General features: G+C 30.2%; 1 protein-coding gene and 1 non-coding gene across 2 annotated transcripts; one reads left to right on the forward strand and one right to left on the reverse strand.

Annotated features, from left to right (window-relative positions):
- The first annotated feature begins 6,521 nt into the window (after positions 1-6,521).
- LOC133037566 (small nucleolar RNA R71) lies at positions 6,522-6,628 on the forward strand. Its single transcript, XR_009687658.1, has one exon. It is a non-coding gene; the product is annotated as a small nucleolar RNA R71 (small nucleolar RNA).
- A 3,578-nt stretch (positions 6,629-10,206) lies between these two features.
- On the reverse strand, positions 10,207-17,862 carry LOC133037332 (rhamnogalacturonate lyase B-like). Its single transcript, XM_061114372.1, has 16 exons — positions 17,277-17,862; positions 15,843-15,906; positions 15,323-15,447; positions 15,169-15,225; positions 14,944-15,063; positions 14,701-14,820; positions 14,439-14,574; positions 13,321-13,494; positions 12,693-12,848; positions 12,494-12,600; positions 12,272-12,362; positions 12,009-12,150; positions 11,766-11,922; positions 11,551-11,667; positions 11,296-11,422; positions 10,207-10,647 (listed from the first exon to the last, which is right to left on the reverse strand). Exons 1-16 carry the CDS (start codon positions 17,408-17,410, stop codon positions 10,411-10,413), a joined length of 2,064 nt encoding a protein of 687 aa, XP_060970355.1. The 5' UTR covers positions 17,411-17,862; the 3' UTR covers positions 10,207-10,410.
- Positions 17,863-20,993: the final 3,131 nt, after the last annotated feature.

The raw sequence follows: 20,993 nt of genomic DNA on the forward strand, positions 1-20,993 counted from the left end.
AATGCCATAGATAAGTTTGATCATCATTATCAATCTCTTTTCTTTTGAGGTTTCTAGGTTTAGCTACATTGAAAAGTTCACTGTTTAGTGAGATTTGAGTATTCGGTCTTAAAACATAAAGCCCTTGTTCCATGGTAGCAACACATATTTGAAATCCATTACGAGATATTGAACAATTTGTACTCGAAAAATTCAATATATAAGATTGTGTTTGCAAACATGAGACACTAATCAAGTTTCTACTAAAGTTTGGAATAAATAAAATATTTTCTAAAATTAAAAATCTTTGTTGAAACTTGATGCGGGCTTTTCCTCTAGCTTTGACCGACACTAACTCGCCATTGCCAACTTTAAGCTTTAACTCTCCTAGAAGCAGATTTTCCCAAGTTTCAAGAAGCTGCAGTGAAGAACATACATGGTTAGTAGACCCAGAATCAACAATCCAGACGGATTTGTTGTTCTCTAAAACACATGATTCAAAGACAAAAGCATTACCTTCGTTTGAATTGTTTAGAAGCCTGGGACATCGTTCTTCTTGATGTCCCTTTTCATTACAATTCGAACATAGAAGATTATGTCTGATAATTGTACTTGAAGAAGCAGCTTTGCTAGAGCCTTCATGCCTAGTCCTTTTCCTCTGATTATGAATTGCAAACTTAGGGGACCCATTGCAATCAGATTCCGTTCATGGGCTCGTAATTCTTCTTCGAGCTTGTCCATGTCGGAGGAGTTGAAATTGTTAATCATGTAAGAAATAACAAATTCATTATACTCCGGAGGAAGACTATTAAGAATGAGTTGGACCCATTGTTCTCTTGATAAATCAATTCCTAGTAGATTTGCCTTTTGGAACTTCAGATTCATCATCAACAGGTGCGAGTTTATGCAACTACAAGGATGCATTTTCACACTATAGAGTTCTTTTGCTAAGATATTAACTAGGAGAGGATCGGGGCGAGGGTTATTCATAATGGCACTACAACACATCAATAAAACAGAAGTAAGGTTTTGGTTCATAAATTCACACACTTGTTCAAAAAATAACAAATAATTACACATGTTATAAAAATACTAAATCTAACATAGTTTATTTTCTAAGGTCTTTCAACAAACTGATACAGTGTCCCGTTTAGGCGAGAGTCAAAGCATCATCCATTGAATAGAGTTGTCAACTCATCTAAAATGATAACCATTCTAGCAACCTTTTATTCGATCAAGATTGGAATTCAGCGTTGTCCCGTTTAGGCGAGAGTCAAGGCAATTCTATCTTATGAGCTTCCACCATTGTTTCATAATTTGCAAGTCAAGTATGGTCGCCACCATTAGGGTGATCCATACCATACAAAACACTTACAAACTACTTATCTTTCGAGATTAAACGGTGCGAAATTGCTAATGAACGTTCCTCCATTAGGGAGGATTACTCACTAAAACAAACGCAATGTAAAACAAACAATGGAGATCGAATATCTCTTGATTAAAAGCTCATTATTTAAAAAAAATATGTATTTTGTATAATCATTTATTCCATATTATAATAATGAAAAATTACAAATTAAAGTTGGTTTAAATAAAAAGTCAACTTCAATTAATTTTCAATTATTATTTAATTTCGAAAAATAAATTCGAATAATAAAAAAAATGGAATAAGTTCCATATAATAATGAAAAATTACAAATTAAAGTTGGTTTAAATAAAAAATCAACTTTAATTAAATTTCAATTATTATTTAAATTCGAAAAATAAATTCGAATAAAATGGAACAAATTTGAAAATATCTTGTTTAAGTTGTTTTAGAAGAATCTAAAAAAAAAAAATCAACTTAAATATCTTTCAAATCAGATTTAATTAAATTAAAATTAAGTTGTAACCACTTAATTTGAAAATATTCCATTTTAAGTTAATATTCGAAAAGATATTAACTTAAAAAATATCTAAAGAATCTTAATAACCAATGCCTAAAATTCCTCAACTTAATTTTGAAATTTTAAATCCAAAAGATATTCAGATTTAAGTTGGTTAGTTATAGATAACTAAATATCAACTTAAATAGGAATATTTAATGAAAAATTTAAATTAAAGCTTCAGTTTGAATCTAGATGGTTATAATTCTATATTTAATTAAATACAAGAAAATACATATAGTTTAGCTTAGAATATAAAATTCTTTAAACTATGGTTTTCTTAAATTAATTTCAAAATAAATGAAATTAATTATTTTGCTAATCAATTTTATTAGGTTAAACTAATTTAATTAACCTAGTACAGTTATTCAAATCAGGCAAATGGGCCTTCACAATTGGAGTGGTTCATGTGAGGGGGTGCTGGGTTCAGTATGTCGTACCCACTTCTATGGCTCCCAACTCTCACACAAGGCCCAAAAGAGAGGAATTTAACCTTAAAATGAACAACTGCTATTAATTGAATAGGCCCAAAAACTAAATGGGCCTAAATAAAATCTATCAACAACTATGATATTTTATTTAGCAACAACAGCCTATATGCATCTATAATGAAATTAAACACATAGGCTCACACAGGCACACAATTGGGATGGATCCTATCATGTTGCTAGGTAATACATAGATGAAAGAAGATTGTAAATATACCTGTTACAAATTATTTACTTGACCAAGGGAGCCATGAGTTAAAATCAGATCATTGGATCTGTCAACAAGTTAACCATGGCTATTTGCAATCAAGCAATAATAGGTTTTAAAAACTTACAAACAAGCTAAAACACATACTCCTGCAACAAGGTTAGCTGGATAGTTGGATGTAGGATTTATTTAATTTTAAATAAATAATTTCGAAAAAATAATTAATTAAATAAATAAATAATTTATTTTTCGAAAATTTTAAAAAATTTCGAAATTAAAAAAATTTAAAATTAAACCTACAATTTTGAAAAAATTAGGTTTCAACCAACCTAAATATCATTTCAAAATTTGCTAACTACTTTTAAAAATTTAATGTTATTTTATAAATAAAAATTAAATAAAAAATTAAAAAAAAAAAAGATAAATGAATATCTTTTTCAGATTTTAAATGTAATTTAAATAAATAAAATAAAAAAATTTAAAAGTTAGCAAATATCTTACATCTATTTAAAATTACATGATTATAGTTATCTTATTTTAAATTTAAATAAGGTCAAATTATTTAAAAAAAATTAATTTAAAAAATTTAATATCTGACCTTAAATTTAAAAATAAGATAAGATATAATTAAATTTAAAAATAATATAGATAATTAAGCAAAAAAAAAAAAAAAGTTATTTACTATTTTTCAAATTCAAATTACACTAATATCATGAATAAAATTTAAAAAATTTTAATTAAATTAATTATGATAATTAGAATTGAATTAGGAATAGTAAATGTTTAAATACAGAACTACACAAAAAATCGGAAGTTAAATCCATGAAAAAGCATGAAAAATCGAAGAAAAACGAAAAAAAACGAAAAAATTGTGAGCTGTACGGACGGTATGCTGTGCATACTCGTCCGCGCGCGCACGCTAGGGAGCCTGCCAAGAAACCTCGGCGCTGGGAGGGATGCGCATGATTTCCGCGCGCGGAGAGGGGTGTCTTCAGACACCCGTGCGTGTTGCTCGGACAAAATGATGTCCGAACACGCATGTGACCGAGGTGCACTCGGTTTCGCGCGCGCGTGGGTGATGCAGCATCCTTATCTTTTTTTTGAATCTTCAAAAAATCACAACTAATTCAAATTAAATCGAAATTGGGTTCTGTAAAAAAGTAACTTGCTTAATTTTTTCCATACTATCAAATAAAAATAATTCTAGAAACAGATTTTCAATTATTTTTCACGAAAATTCACAAACATCAATCAATCATCAAATAACACTCAATACAACGTGATACCATCCAAAACATCAAACAATCGTTTTAAAGTCCAAATTTCTTGCAAGAAAATCAATTACCATGGCTCTGAGGCCAGTTGTTGGAAATTATTTTACCAGGATCTTAGATCTACTCACAAGTATGTTGATTAACACCCTAAATATGAATTTTCTAAAACGATGAAATAAACACATATAAAGTTTAGGAAACCTTACATTGGGTGCAGCGGAATTAAATGACTCCTTCCGTTCAGATCTCTAACCCTTGTATCCTTTCTGTCACAGAGTATTATCAAGATCTGAACCTGGATCTCTTTCTCTGAATCTTTGATGCTGAAACTCCTTTTGCTGAAAATCTTTCTTCACGATCTTCCTCACTATGATTGAGGTATCACTTGCTGTGTGTGGGCACTACTCTAATCACTAAGGGTTTCGAAATCTTAAGGAAGAAGGGAGAGAGAGAGGGTGGCGGCCAAGGTAGAGAGAGAGAGGCTCAGGTTTTTCTGAATGAAAAGTGTAATTTTCCTGAAGCCTTCACTATCTATTTATAGCATTCCACTAAGGTTAGGTTTGAATTATTTGGCATTAAAATAATGAAGATATCAGAGGATAATACCTAAAAAAGTGGCCGGCCATGGCTGTTTGGATTTGGGCCTCACTTTTTGCAATTTTGCAGTTTTATCACTTTTGTATCTGATTTTCTCAAAAACGCCAATTTTCTAATTCAACCATTTAAATGTCAATTCTAACTATTTAATAACTATAAATAATTATTAAATAATATTTTCATTTATCATATTTATTAATTGAACCATACAAAGTATCATAATTAACAAATATGCCCCTAAAACTCTTTCTTTACAATTTTCGCCCTTACTTAGTGAAAATTTCACAAATAGACATAGTCTAATTTGAGAATTATAATTGATTAATCAAAACCAATTACATGAGTCTTACAAGCAATATTATCTCAACTAGTCGGGGGACCATGGGTCTATATAACCGAGCTTCCAATAAGTAGATCAAGAATTTATTACTAAAATTCACTAACTTATTAATTCTTCGTTGAATCCACGCATAGAACTTAGAATTGCACTCTCAGTATATAGAATGCTCTATATGTTCCACCATATAGACACATCATTAGTTATCCATTGTTATAATCCTAATTTGATCAATGATCCTCTATATGAATGATCTACACTGTAAAGGGATTAGATTACCGTTACACCCTACTATGTATTTTATCCTTAAAACACTTGACCCCGTATAAATGATATTTCAACTTATGTGAAATGAGTACTCCACCATTTATTTTCGTTTGGCCAAGCTCGAAGGAGATCATCCTTTGCTTACTATTCACCAGACAGAAGCTATAGATTCCATGTTTATGTTAGCGCTCCCACTCAATTGCACTACCGTGTTCCCAAAATGTACGTGTCAGCCTGACCTAAAAGTAGGGTTAACTAACAAATCAAAGAACACGAATAGCCTTTCAAGATTGAGCCTAATCATAACAAGATTAAGATCATTTGATATAGGATCAACTAGGCGATATTGACTTGAATAGATTTTACGGTAAGTTTAATAAATCTAAGTCAAAGTTCAATATCGGTCCCTTCCGATGCATACTCCATGCATCCAACCTGAGCTTTACTTTAACCAATGTTCTGGAAAGAACATAGCATTTCTCCGAATGCAAGTAAACTCTTGTTGTAGATTATCATATCAGTAAAACCCTGTGTCTGATAAATCTAGGAAACTTTATTCACATAGTCATGTTTACTTTCCAAAGTGTTGACAACACAATAAACAGGATCAAGTATGTGAAAAGAGTTTCTGATGAATTTATAAATCAAATAGACAAGCAATTGATAAAGTGAACCAAAACATACACAAATGAATGAAAAATACTTTTGTTTCTTTATTGACGTTGAATAAAATAGACTACATTGAAATGGAGTTTTATTTAGGGCATAAAACCCAACAGTAATTGCCTTGTAGTTTTCCTTAGGATTAACTTCAGTTGTACTAGGCAAATTTCCTTGAGGACGGGTTGCTTCCTGGGTTGCTAGCTTCCCCATTTGAGTCTTCAAATCTTTAATGGAAGATCTAGTTTCAGTCATGAATTGTAACAATAAATCGGTCTGCAAACTAGAATTTCCACTAGAGCTTTGTTGCTGAGTATACTGTTGGTTCTGTGATTTCTTTGCTGATAGAACCCACTGTTCCTTCGGTTACCACCTTGGTTGAACCCATAATTGTTGTTGTTGTTCTGCGAATAATTTCCAATGGCTTTTGCTTCATCCATTGGCAAATCATCCACATCTGCCTGACACTCAGAAAAGTGATGGGGACCTCCACATATCTCACAAACAACTTGGGCTTGTTTAGCTTTCCCTGCGATTAACTTTGTTAAGGCCTCAACCTGAGCTGTCAGCTTTGTAATGGCATCAACCTCTAGCACACCAGCGACCTTTTTAGTTTGACTTCTTTCAGTTGGCCACTGCTGATTGTTTAGGGCCATCTCTTCCAACAGATCATAAGCCTCATTTGCACTCTTTCTCGTAAATGCTCCACCAGCTGCTGCATCTATAAGAGTTCTAGTGTTACCAATCAGCCTGTTGTAGAAGTTGTGAACTAGCATCCACTTCTCTATACCATGATGAGGGCACTTCCTGATGAGATCCTTAAACCTCTCCCAAGACTCATGGAGAGATTCATTATCTTGCTGACAGAAATTGTTGATTTCTCCTCGCAACTTGGCTGACTTTGCTGGAGGAAAGAACTTTGACAGAAACTTTGTTGCCAAGTCATTCCAAGTGGCAATGGAGTTGGGTGGCAAGGAATTCAACCAACTCTTGCATCATCACTAACTCCATTGACTTTAAAAGTCTCACAAAGTTCCATGAAGTTCAAGAGATGCAGATTAGGATCTTCTGAAGGGAGTCCACCAAACTGGACTGATGACTGCACCATCTGGAGTATGGCAGGCTTGATTTCAAAGTTATTAGCATCCACTGCCGATGGCCTGATACATGACTGCACTCCAGTAAGAGTAGGGACGATGTAATCTCTCAAGCTACGACCATTAGCTTGATCTTCAACGGCACCTCCATTATTACCGTTATTGCCTCCATTGTTTGCAGCATTAGCATTCACATTAGCAGCCATGATTTCTGATCTTTCAGCAGTTGCTGAAACTCGTTCTTGCCTCTTGTTCTTTCGGTTTCTCCTACAAGTTTTCTCCATTTCGGGGTCAACGGGTAATACAACTACTTGCCCTTGGCGGCGCATGCACTCAAAAGACCTGAAATAGATAAAAAAAAAAAAGGTTTTGCAAGAGAAAGGTTAGAAATTAAGCAAGAAAAATATACTAAAGTAGAAGTTAGTATAATTTTGTGTAATATTAATCTTTAAACGATTCCCCGGCAACGGCGCCAAAAACTTGTTACGAAAATTATAAAAACTACGCAAGTATACGCAGTCAAGTAGTAGCTCACGCAAGTGAGGTCGAACCACAGGGAATTGGATTAATTACTACTAACCTATACTTATAATTCTATTTGGCAAATCAAAAGTATTTATGATTTAAAAGAATTAAAGTAATTCAGAAAACTTAATAACACAATTGAAAGTTGAGCAAGATGATATGACAGGGAGGAGAATCCTGTTGTTTGTTTACCCAATTGTTAATGCCTAATTGCTATCCTATTCTTGAAGTGAATGACAGATTACAAATTAACCTAGCTCTTTTTCAGATCTTCTAAGTTCTAAATCACATGTTCTCTAATTAATCTCTTAATTAAACTAACATGAAATCAACATTAAGCAATAACCTACTTGTCACATAAGTCATGCGAATACTCTCGTTTCACATAGAACATCGATTATCCAATTTTAGCATTCTCAATTCTCACTTTTCAGATTTCGAATTGAGATCATAGAACATGCAGAAGGTGATCAAGCTTATACATGAAATTAAACACAAATAAAGATAATTTCACAATCAAGAATTGAGGAATGGCAATTATGCATTAACTAGGCAAAAACATTAAACAACATTCATCATCCTCCCTAAATGGAAAATTTAGTTCAGAAATAAATCCATAACCATTCCTATAACAATATTCAACATAAATAAATTAAAGAGGAATAGAGAAAGAAACTGTTGGTGGATTGATTCTGGATCTTCACTTTGAATTACTCTGCTCTTCCTGCTGCTTTCTGCTGTGTTTTAGGTCTCCAAATCGCTTCCTCTGACTTCCAATCGCAGTTTTCTATTTATAACTAATTTTTAGGGTTTGTCGGACAAAAATACCCCTGACCGTACGGACGCTCGCCGCGGCCAAAAGTGGTCTCGCCGCGGCCAGAAGTGCATAAAAAAAAACACGTTTTTGCCCAGACTTTATGGCCGCGGCCATGGAAATCTCGCCGCGGCGAGATGGAATTTTCTGCTTTGATCTCTTTTAGTAAAATGGGTGTAACTTTCTCATACAAACTCCAAATGAGCTGATTCAAGATGCGTTGGAATAATAAAAAAAAGATCTAAAACTTTCATGTTTTGAGTTTGTCCAAAATATGATCAGAACATAGTCAAATTTAGGCTTAAAGTTTCAGCTTTATTCTCTTTCAAAATTTTCTCTATTTTATAGATCACTGCTATCCGAAATTTATCCAATTTATACATTCTAAGTGTAGAAACCTGAAATCAAAGAAAACAAGCGTAATTCTATTCCAAAAAATAATAATAAAGAAGAAAAATAACTATAAAATGTGACCCGAAACTTAGGCTAAAAATAGCCTAACATCTGCTGCTTGTATGGGTTAGGCCTGGGAGTGAAGAGTACATGATATGAGTAATTTTGATGAGGCATGTGGGCCTTACACCCGACAGGTTTAAACCGTCGGATAAAAGTTTATAAAAAAATTAAGTTTTTAAGTAAAATCGTCGCCTATTTTTTTAACAAATGTTCTAAACCGTCGAGAATACCTAACTTTTTTACGGTGTTAAATAGTCATTTAATTTTATTGGCGATGATCCCCAAAAAAAAGTGTTTTAAGGACCGCCATGAAGTCTAACTTTTGTAGTAGTGAGATAAACTCCAGGGTTCCACTTGATGATGATAAGGGTAGTGGAAACGGTTCAAAATTCCTTTGACCTTACCACAGTATCTGGTTTTTGAAATAAAAATTATATTAGGCTAGTGCTCAAGGTGAACATTCAGTTGACAAACTGTTGGGGCAGGATTAAACTCAGGGTAGTTCCAGGCAAAGATTTTCATAATTTACAATAGAGCATAACCTGCTCGAACCAGTGATCCAAAAGATGCAAGGGTGAGTCTTACCTCGAGAACAAGCAGTGAGCACCTAGAGTAACTTGAGACGGCAAACACCATTCTCACGAAAGAGAACTCCAATTAGGAGTAAGCTCACTAATGGAGCAACGACCCTTGGAAGAAACTAGCAAAAATCTTCCAAACGGAGAGTTAGGACACCAAGCAATATAGGGAGCCAACTTCACCACACTCCCCAAAACTAAAATCCACTAATGATATCACCCAATAAAGCCAAACAGAAGATAGACCAAGTCAAAAGAAAACTCACCAACTGACTATGAAAATGGGTATTAAGCAATGCCCAAAAAACCAAGAGCAGAAAGCAAAATGTGAAGAGAAGCGGATCCAAATACCAAGAAAACTCATATAATGGTTATAGTTTCATAATAAATTATTAATAATGGTAAATTGCGACATAAACACCTAATGTTTCAGATTTTATACACTTAAATACCTAAGGTTTATTTTTGGAGACAAAAATACTTAATGTTACAATTCTCTTACACCGTTACTACCACTTCCGTTAACTTATCATTAATATAGACACGTAGAAGGCTCAAATGCATTACATTTATCAAAAACTAAATACTACTTGTTTTTTTTTTAAAAAAAAAGTGAGATGCAATACTAAATTACCATAGCTGAGTGAACCAGTGCAGTATATGAAACATGATTATCAAATTAAAGTACCAATATCATGTAATAATTGTTATGAGAACTGGTTTTTTTTTTTTTTTAGAACAAGTAGCATTTAGTTTCTAATATTAAGAATATTAAGTTTAATAATAAAATAAAAATAAATGTAATGCATCTGAACTCTCCACATATTTATGAGTTAACGGAAATAGTAGTAACGGTGTAAGAGAATTGTAACATTAGGTTATTTTTGCCTCCAAAAATAAACATTAAGTATTTAAGTGTATAAAATCTGAAACATTAGTTATTTATTCCGTAATTTACCCTATTAATAATAATAATTAATCTATAAAAATGCCATGACAGCTATTGATGATCTTCTATCCAATTGAAACTTTATTCACTTACATAAACTTTGAAAAACAAATAAATTAAACAATTAGAAAGGAATTATTAAAAACATAATAACTTATTATTACAAATAAAAAAAATTGTAAAGAATGGATTCTATTAATCGACCTATACACAAGAATATGGAGAAAGAAAAAAATAATTTATAATTAATCTAATCTCATGTTCTAGGAGGTCCTTCGAATCTAATATAATCGTACATAAGTCCATCGAAAGCGGTCAAATGTCTTGTTTGAGAAAGATAAATAACATTGTTGCCGTGGAGGAGTAGAGTGCTTGGTACATTTATGCTGTAAAACCAGTACAATCCATGGATTCCATGCCTTGCAATGGCATTGTCTCTGCCTATTAGGCCGGTTGTGAAGATAGCCTCTGATTTCAGGTCGTTGAATCGAACCTACAGTAACATTAATTAGTTAGTCTCAAAAAATATTAACCATATGATTTATGTTAGTTTCTAATTACAATTTTTTCTCAATATTATTGATTGACAATTATATATTTCGATTGTACGTAGTGTCGTTTTTGCAATGGTCATATTGTTATTTTTAGGGTAGTTATTAGATTTAAGGATTTTTGTCTAATTTTATTCAATTTTACTAATTTAAGTGATTGTTTGTTTACTAAATCATGCTTTCTAAATTTGATATTTATTAAATTATGCATCTCGAGCTTTAACATGTTCCAAATCATGTCTCTGAACTTTTATCTATTTTAGATTTACTTTACTAAAATTGGACAAAAATCCTTAAATCCAACGATTGATGAAATTTTAATAACCTTAAAGGTTTAGGGGCATCATTTACTATATGTCAAAATTTGAGGGTAAAAATTCTAATTAACCGTAATATTGAAGCAGTAATTAATTAAGTATTTATATTAATTAATTAATTAAATCCAACAATTGATGAAATTTTAATAACCTTAAGGTTTAGGGGCATCATTTACTATATGTCAAAATTTGAGGGTAAAAATTCTAATTAACCGTAATATTGAAGCAGTAATTAATATAGTATTTATATTATAATTGATGTAATTAAAGTACCTGCAACTCCATGTTGCTAGTTGAAGCCAATGCTAATTGGAGCGTGTAATTCGCTGGCCTTATTACGTTTTCAAGTTGAAATACAATCTGCCATGTGGTGCCTTCATAAGTTTCGTTTCCCACATTTCTACAAAAATTACATCATACAAGCCAAATTTAGTTTCTCATATATATGATCAAAGAAATATGCATATTTTCATAAATAATATATTTCTCTCATCTAAACTAAACTCAATCTCGCTACAATTTGTGTACCTGACGACTTGGGCAAAAAACCAATCCGATTTATAATCACTCTCACCAACAGTGTAAACTAAATCATTATTAGGATATAAATCCGCATAACGATCCCACAAGCCATATTGCCTAAACCTGTTAAAACATGCATTGAGATTAGTAGTTAATCAATTGTATATGAAGTTGTTGTTTTTTCATAATTAAGTGATTAATTAAAATGTATGTGAACCTACTTGTCCGGGTGATTGCTATATAATTGGTTCATGAGAGTTGGATAAGGGTCAGGTACGTAAAATTCAGCAGCACTACGATCTGGGGTACCAATTTCCCATAGTGTTGGACCATTTCTTGGGGGTTCATAGACTAAATTTCCCAAGGGAATATGTGATTCTGCAATGCCAAAATTACATTAATTATTATTATTATTATTACATAAGAATGTATTTTAAGTACTACTAATTAAATTTTTTAATTACCTGGTTCAACTGTAACAAGTATGTTATACATATAATCTCCAACAACACCAGGAACCCATGCATATAGACTGTAGTTGCCAGGTCGAACATTTCTTATAGAGAAAAAACCCCGTCTGTCTGTTTTAGTCCAAAATTGATACCCCTGAAAGTGTAACAATATTGAAAAGTAACAATATTGAGAATATAATTTAATTAAGATCATGTCTTATTATAATAATAAATACCTTTTCTATTTATTAAAATAAATAATTATTTGCATATACCTTACTTTCCTTCTGCCATGATCCAACCTCACCAGGTGCAGCCAATCCCACATGAGCATAGCGAGCAAAGAAAGGAAATCGAGAAAGGTATCTGAAACAGAAAGAGTGTATTATATATTTTTATTTATTTATTATAATTTTTAAATTAATAATTAAAGAAAAACGAATAAAATTATGGCTATGGCTATATATGCTTCAAAATAAAAATGAAATATTCCGTACCTATCACGAACTAATAATCTGCCTCCAACACTGCCTCTTTGATTAGAGACAAGGTAATCTTTGGATTGAGGGAAATTGTATGGCCATGCTCTAACTTCTTCTTGCATCTATAATTAATTATTGTAACAAAATTAAGAGTTATATTACAAATAATATATAAAAAAATTTAGTGTTATTATAAACTTTAATTTTATAGTACCTTTTGTTTAGCATTATCCCAAAGTGAAAGAGGATCTTCATCGGTGGAAATTGAGTTAAGATAAATAGAAACTGGCCCATAAACCTTTTTCCATGGCTCCCCTTCTTCAAATGTCATTGCTATATCCTTTCCAGCATAGTGAGCACTTGTAAACATCTATATACAAATTTTATTAGATACCCAAAAAGAGAAGAGAAAAAAAAAATCTACTATTACATCTCACAGTTTTAATGTGAGTCCACATTGTAATTTGAATTAATAATCAATCATTTTTTTTAATGATCTTTTTAGGTGTTTTGAACTATTTTTCATGTCATAGTACTAAAGCATACCATGTGACTTCATATATATATAAATTTATATATGTACACACTTTAGTGTCACTTATAATGTCTAATTGATTTTTACAACTTTTTAGTTTACGCATACCATATTTAACTTATTTTACAAAAAAATAAAGTTGCAAAATATTAACTAAATTTCATCTAGGGTAGTATTCATTCACTAAAAGTAGTATGCCCTATGTAATGTAATGTGTGAAGTTTTTTTATTTTTTTTAATGAAATGAACTATTGCCATGGATATTTTAGTTTGAGATAAAACAAGAAAGAAAATGATATGGGCTTACAGAGAGGGCAATTGGGCCAGCATGACAAGTGAGCTCTTGTTTGACAGGCCCAGCAGCTCTGAACTCGATACTGGGCGTGATAATCCAGAACCCAACAGGAGACTCATCAGTACTAATCCAACCATGGACCCTGTTGTCCTTGCTTTCAGACGAATATTGGTACTTGTCGTCCACCTGTTGAATAGAAGAAAAAAAAATATATTTTTGGTATGAAAACATGAATGAATGGAATAAAAAATTGAGAAAGAGTAAAACTTGGGGCGAATAATTCAACAAAGACCAACATTGTTTTGACTTATGACAACATATATGACTAAAAATCATATCTATGGGAGGGTACCAGTTCATTGAGAGAGTTTTTTGTTTTTTTGGGAGTTTGTTTCTGGAATAAATTGACTAGGAAAATGTTGAAAAGAAAGGGTAAATAGATAAAGTAATGGAGAAATTACAACCATATAAATGTTTTGAATTGTAGTGTGCTTCACATGAATGCATGGATTGTAAATGTTTATCCTCTAAATTAATGAATAAAATTATTATGAACACTTATTTAAGAACTAGATATATAGAGAGTTTGTAATTTTATTTGAAATATAGCAAAACGATGGTTGGTTTGAAAACAAATTTCTCATTATTCTTTATGTATACAGGTAATAAATTATAATAATCATGAATAAGAAACCAAATCAAAATTTCATAATAATAAGACTAATTATAATTTTTATCCCCTAAATTTTAACACGTATCAAATTATATTTCTTGAATTTTTATGGTCGTTAAAAATACCCCATAAATTATTAAGATTGTTAGATTTAAGGACTTTTTGTCCAATTTTAGTAAAAAAGTTTAACATGGATGAAAATTTGGGGATATGATTTAGTACATGTCAAAGTTCAAGGGGCATGATTTAGTAAATATTAAAATTTGGGGAGCATGATTTAGTAAATAAACAATCACTGAAATAGTAAAATTGAATGAAATTAGACAAAAGTCCTTAAATTTAATAATATCAATAATTCAAAGAATATTTTAACAACCTTAAAATTTCAGAACCATAATTTGGTATATAAAATTTTAGAGGCAAAAATAACAATTAGCCTAATAATAATTATAAATACCTCTCCTCGGAGCTGAGGGTCAGCTGGTTTTGTGAGGAGAACAGCTTCTGGATAAGCAAGAGGTTGGCCATTAAGCCGATCCTTCATTGTTGGCATTACTCTTTTCCTATTGTCCGAAATAGCCATGTAGCGAAACCTACACAATTAATTATTTATTATTTAGAAAAAAAAAAAATTAAACAATGGAGACATTGATTTTTATTTAAATTACTATATTACACAATTGAAAATGAAAAAAAAAATGTTACTATAATATACTTACTTGTCGTCTCGAAGCTTGTAAACGATCCGAACTTGGCCAATTTCAGATGCAGGCCATCCTTCTAAACGTTCAAGTACCGTATATGTGTAAAACCCTGGATAGTTACGCAACATTATGTACCTATAATTTTTTCAGTAAATTATGTATTATAAAAAAGTCTCAATAACAAAAATTATATTCGAAATATTAAATAAATAGATAAAAAAATTGTTAGTATAACGAAATTGGAATAGCTATTTAGACCTTTTGTCTATATTTAATGGAACTGTTTTGCCACTTGTGGAAACATTCCATGTTCTGCGGAATGAAATTTCTGCTCCATCCTTATCTGCCTTTATAACCTCAAATTTTGCTCCTTGTAATCTGCAAATGAATTAGATTAATCAGAATCAAAATTGAAAAGGTTTGTACATACATAATAGTTAATGCTAATAATATACAAGTTACAAGAGTGGAGAAATTTTTTACGTGTCAATATTGATAGTCTTGTCTCCTGGCTTCGAGTCCCAGACAATGTCCCAGTACCTAAATTTATAAATAAATGCATGTTTAGTTAAATTAGCTTCTATAACATTTAAAAAGATTTTGAATTAATTAGTCAAAAGAAAATTGTATTATGTACCCTCTGTTCTTTTCTTCATTCTCTGTTTCAAGCAAGTTGTCTATTCCATTGTATTGTATTCCAATTACATCACCCCCTGGTTTCGAAAATGTGAGTCGAACAAGGCCATTGTCTAATATAACAACCTGTTGATGATTATATACTTAATTAGCCGAAATGGTAATTTATTACGTTCAAAACAATTTTGGGTATTTTTAAAGGTCTCATAATTAACAAAATTTAATGACTTATGGGAGCAGTGTAATTTTTTTTTTTTTTGTTTTTATTCCTTACTTTGTGCAAGTGTGGTGACAAAGCATGATATGGGTAAATTTAAATAAGTACTTCATTATAGTTTAAAGGCTTATAATGGTTATGGGTTCAGTCAATTTTTCAATTATATCTAGTATATGTAATAATGCTAAATGCCCATGTTGATGATTTTCATAAGCAATTATAAAATTAATGAAGAATGTTTTTATCAAACAGGAGTGTATTTAACAAAGCTAAAATATAATTAGGCATAAATATTGAAGCTAACCTGTCGAGCCCTACTGGCTTGTAGCTGGACATCGAGTGAATATCCTATACTCCTTAATGCTCTTCTGTAATTAAATAAATAATATGCATGCATGTGTTAATTAACTCATTTCGGTGAATTTATGTTTTGCTTTTGAACATAAGAATTTAAATCAAGTACATAAATTTGTATTTAATTTACAACATCAAATGATATTTAATAAACTATATCTAGCTAACACTACTTTTAGCCCTCTCTATATACTGTATATTTATAGTTGCTATAACTTACCAAAAGTGAAATAAAGAGAGGAAAAGAAAAAATGAGTAGCAACTACTCCAAACAAAAACGAACTCTATCTATAGAATTTTTTATTTCTTTTTTAAAAAAATGTAATTGATAATGAAGAGTAGGTGAAAAAAAGTGAGTGAAGGGCATGCGTTCATCCTTTTCGAAATGATGAAATAAATAGTATAGTGTCTTCATTTCTACAATAATGGTTCACATGGAGTTTCTTGTATATAATATAACCTCAATAAAATTTACATTATTGTAAGTTGGTTATCTACCAATGGCCCATTATTGTACTAATCAATACATTAAATGGAAGAAGGGATATATATCATTGTACTATTTACTAATTAGGGAGAATGACTACTTTCTAAAAGAAAAAATTAATGTTGAAACTCACTAAAGCCTATTTGAGAAACAGAGACACTTTCTTGGTTTTTAAAAGTGAGGTTGAAAATGGGACAAAACCTCATCTTATTCTTTGTATAGGACTTCGAATTTATTTGGTACTATATTATTCACTCGTGAATGTTGGAGGTGTTGGAGGTACACCATATATGAATATTGCTAAAACGACAAAGAAAGCCGAAAGCTCAGTTTTTTTTTTTTTTTTAAACCTTCCACACAACAAATAAAATTTTGACATGCCATCATAACCCATATGCCATATGTAAAAAAAAACCTTAGAAAGTAGTACCCACGCCAAATTCCAAGGCCAAGTCATGACTCACGAGCCTAAACATTCAGCTGAAAAATATTCATTTACACATAAAAAAAATGACATATATACTCACGAGCCACAAATTTCCGCTGCCTTTAGGTAACCAGACATCATACTCATCATGTCAGCCTTATGTTTGGCTCAACTGGCCAATTAATAATATACCTATGCTTCCCATTAATATTAAATAGACTATATCGATTCTCTTCTCAAAATATAATGGAGCAAAAAGTGAAAAAAGAAAAGAAGAAAAACGATAATAAGTCAAAAACTTATTTATAAGCTTGTTGAAGCACTCTGTTCTGGGTTTTAAATAACAGCACAGCTCAAAACCACATTCTATATTAATGCCTTTACTGTTTTTGTTTATGTGTATATGAATGTAATAATCTAATAAATTATAAGCTGATTAAATCATAAGTTTGGGATTAGAAAATAATCACCTGACAACATAAGTACTCTTAATCTCAGAGCAACCATTGATAAAGAAGAAGAAGAAGAAGAACAGTACTAAACCCGCCATGGCTGACGACCAAAGTAGCCAACGCCATTGTTTTCTCAACTGTTGGTTCTCCATATTTTCTTATTTTTATAAATATAAACCTGAACAAGCGAAACACATAAAAAGGAAAGGGTTGAGCTTTATGGAACTAGAAACGATAATGACAACATTTTTGGCGGCAAAAGGGAACAAGTAGAAATGTCTCGATCGAGAGAGAGAGAGAACATTCTTGTTTATTTGTTTTCAATGTATGAGAATTTTGAAAGAAGAGAACAATGGGTTTGGTTTATTAATATATAATTATTACCTTTGGTTCAAGGAAAACTAAGAGAGTAGTTGTGTAGTTAATCGGAAAAGCAAAGGAGAAGAAAGGTAGATAGTTACACAAAGCACAATTTATAGCAATGTTATATGGGTTTCTCTTAATGTAAAAGTATGCTTTTCTTCTCTCTCTCTATTGTCCTTTTAAGTTTTGAGGTAGTTTTTATACTTAAGGTTCTATTTTCGAAACCTTCACAGCTTTAAAAACCGTACCAAAAGATTTGTAATGGAAAGTGAATGAGGTTTACTAAGGCTTTAAATAGTGATCCAATAACTTCAATTTTTTTTATTATTATTTTTATTTATTAGGTATACATTTGACTTTATAATATACTCTTGATATGTTTATTATTAAAATTTTGGTCTTTTGTGGTAATATGAACATGTTCTTTACGAAAAATTTAATTAAAATGAAGAAATCATATTAGGACTCTTTGTCTTTGGTCACCAATTAGTCTAAGAGAAGAAAATTCCATTTCTATGATGATATGTATGAATTTGACCAATTATAGCTACCACACGTTATACGTTATAGTATAATTAAGACATATGTGTATGTGTATATTAATTTAGGACAACATAACTTGACCATATACAACAGAAGGAATATAATAATGAAATTAAAGCATGGCACAGGGAAGAATAAGGTTAACTAATTGTGCCAACTTTTTGACAAGTGCAAAACATGTTAACAGAAACATTGAATTTTTTGTATTTTATTACTTTTTTATTTAACATTTGTTCTATCTTTGGGGGCTTGTTGTGTAGATACACCAGAATTGGGCGAAGGATGTAGTAATATTTTATAATTTATATACATATATATTATTATTTATTACATGCTGTATATATCTCTAATATTTGTGGGCGTCAATTGGTTGAACATCTAGATATTTGCATGAAAATTATATGGCGTGGAGGGTTATTTTGTAAGCTTAATTTTCGTAAACAAAATGTTATACTGCCATTTAAACATTAACATGCATATATGCATATAGAGGTTGTATGATTATATGAGTAATAATTTATATGCATTTAACTTATTGACATGCATTAATATGTATAAGACTATTTTTTTAGCTAAAAATCTAAAATTGGTAATCATTTTTATTTTTTGTTACTCCAATATTATTTCTACTTTTAAATAGTATTTGATTATTTTAATAATATTTTATAATTTAAATTTATCAAATATAAATTAATTTTATAAAACAACAAAAAATTAATAATATTTTTAATTAAAATGCTATTAAAAATATTTAGCAAAAAAATAGAGAATTAATTCCGTATATATATTTAGAAAACTTCATATCCATTCTCTATTAATGGAGCATTATTTTTTTTCAAGTCTCACTCCTTATTTTAACTAAGGAGTATGTTTAAAAAACATGATTATGGATGCTCTAACTAAATTAATTATATGTAATTTTATATTTTTGTTTTTATAAAAATTATTATAGTTATATATATAAATTTGAAAGTGGTAGGTACATTAATTTATATATTCTAGTCGATTCGGATTCTGGATTTTGGTAAAATGAAAGTCAAAGAGTTGGTTAATTAACGAGAAAAAAAATGAATGACAGAAGTTCAAAGAGTTGTTTTGTAAATCGCATGAGATCAAGTTGAATTGGCTAATTAAACTTCATGTGTCTTATATTATAGTTGTCAGTATTGGAAAACTCCAATAACTCTTGGGAAAATGGTGGCTTTAATTAGTTTATTAACACGTTCATTTTAAACTAATTAGTCTGCAAATATTCATTAATTGATGTTTAAGAAACTTCTTAATATTTTTACTTTGGTTGAGAGAAAGTACGTACGTAGCTTCTTCGCAACGACAAAGTAGTACTTGATCACAATATAACGTTCAAAGTTAGAATTCTCATCTTCTTTTTTCTTTTCTTTTTCAGCAAAAAGATTCAAATGTACTGTATACCGCCTTGTCTTCTTTTCATCATTTATTCGTTTTTTTTAAAAAAAATATATATTATATATGTATATCATTGTTCTTATATATAAACTGTACACATAGATATAGATATATCGTTTACTCATAAAATACGTTTATGTAGTCAAACACGACAATTATTGTACAAATAATATGATAGACTAAGAATTATATATGACTCTATTTCTGTAAATTATGACTAATTTTGGTGGTGTGATCGTCCTAAGGAGGGAATGGAAATTAATTTAACAGATGTATTTATGAGATTGGGTTATTTTCTAAAGTCTATGAAAACCGTACTAATGATGTCTTCGTAAAAAATTTTATTAGAGCACTCACCAACAATTATAGTACTAACTAAAAGTTAAAAAATTAAAGAATCATCCACTAAACATTGATGAAAAGTGAGCTAAAAATGGCTAAAAAACCTAGCTAAATAACACTATTCATTCATATTATTTATTTTTTAAACTTATTTTATTACTATTTATATTCTATTTATATTCTATTTTCTTCATTTCTCTATCTTTCTCTCTTATATAAATAAATAATAATTAAATTATATAAAGTGAAAATATATAAATATTGATGTATGGTATAATAATTTGAAATAAAATAGGGCAAATAAGATTTCGGGAAGTATCTTAAAAAAAATAAAGTAAAAGGAGCTGATGAGATTTTTTTCTAATTTAAATTTTTAGAAGGACAAATTAAAATATATATACGCAATAGAGTTAGATTGAATACTATGAACAAATTATTATATATAAATAAAAACAGGATTGTGTACCTTCAATATACTTATTGATATGGACAACATTGATCTAAGATCTGCAAAGTAAAGTGAACAAGATTAGTCTCATAATTAGATCATTCAAACTCTCACTAATTTTTTTGGATGACGTTATAACTTATAATGAAGGTGTATAAACTTTGGAGCAAAACTTAAATTATGTCAGCTAGATTATTTCTCACCATATTGTGTGTTAATTATTTTAAGAAACTTTTTTATTTTTACACTTTAAAATAATTTTTTTTATATATATTTTTACAAAATTTTACATAAACTCCTATTGCAACTAGCGCTGCAACTTAAATTGCAATAAAAAATCATATAACAACCCACATTATATAATAATATACATCATAAAATTAAAAAAACATAGTATATAAGATAATTTCTCTTATTTTAAATATATACTAACTTTTAATAAAATCAATTAAAATTATAGTTTTAGATAATACAATTATACTCACATTATATAATATTATTATACATCATAAAATACGGCGTCAATATTTTACATCTCTGAAAATTTATATGTACCTTTTATTTGCATTTCAACAGTTCGGTTTAAATCCATCGATTATCATAGATTCATATAC

This window comes from Cannabis sativa, chromosome 4 (assembly GCF_029168945.1).
Source record: "Cannabis sativa cultivar Pink pepper isolate KNU-18-1 chromosome 4, ASM2916894v1, whole genome shotgun sequence".
Classification (NCBI taxonomy): domain Eukaryota; kingdom Viridiplantae; phylum Streptophyta; class Magnoliopsida; order Rosales; family Cannabaceae; genus Cannabis; species Cannabis sativa.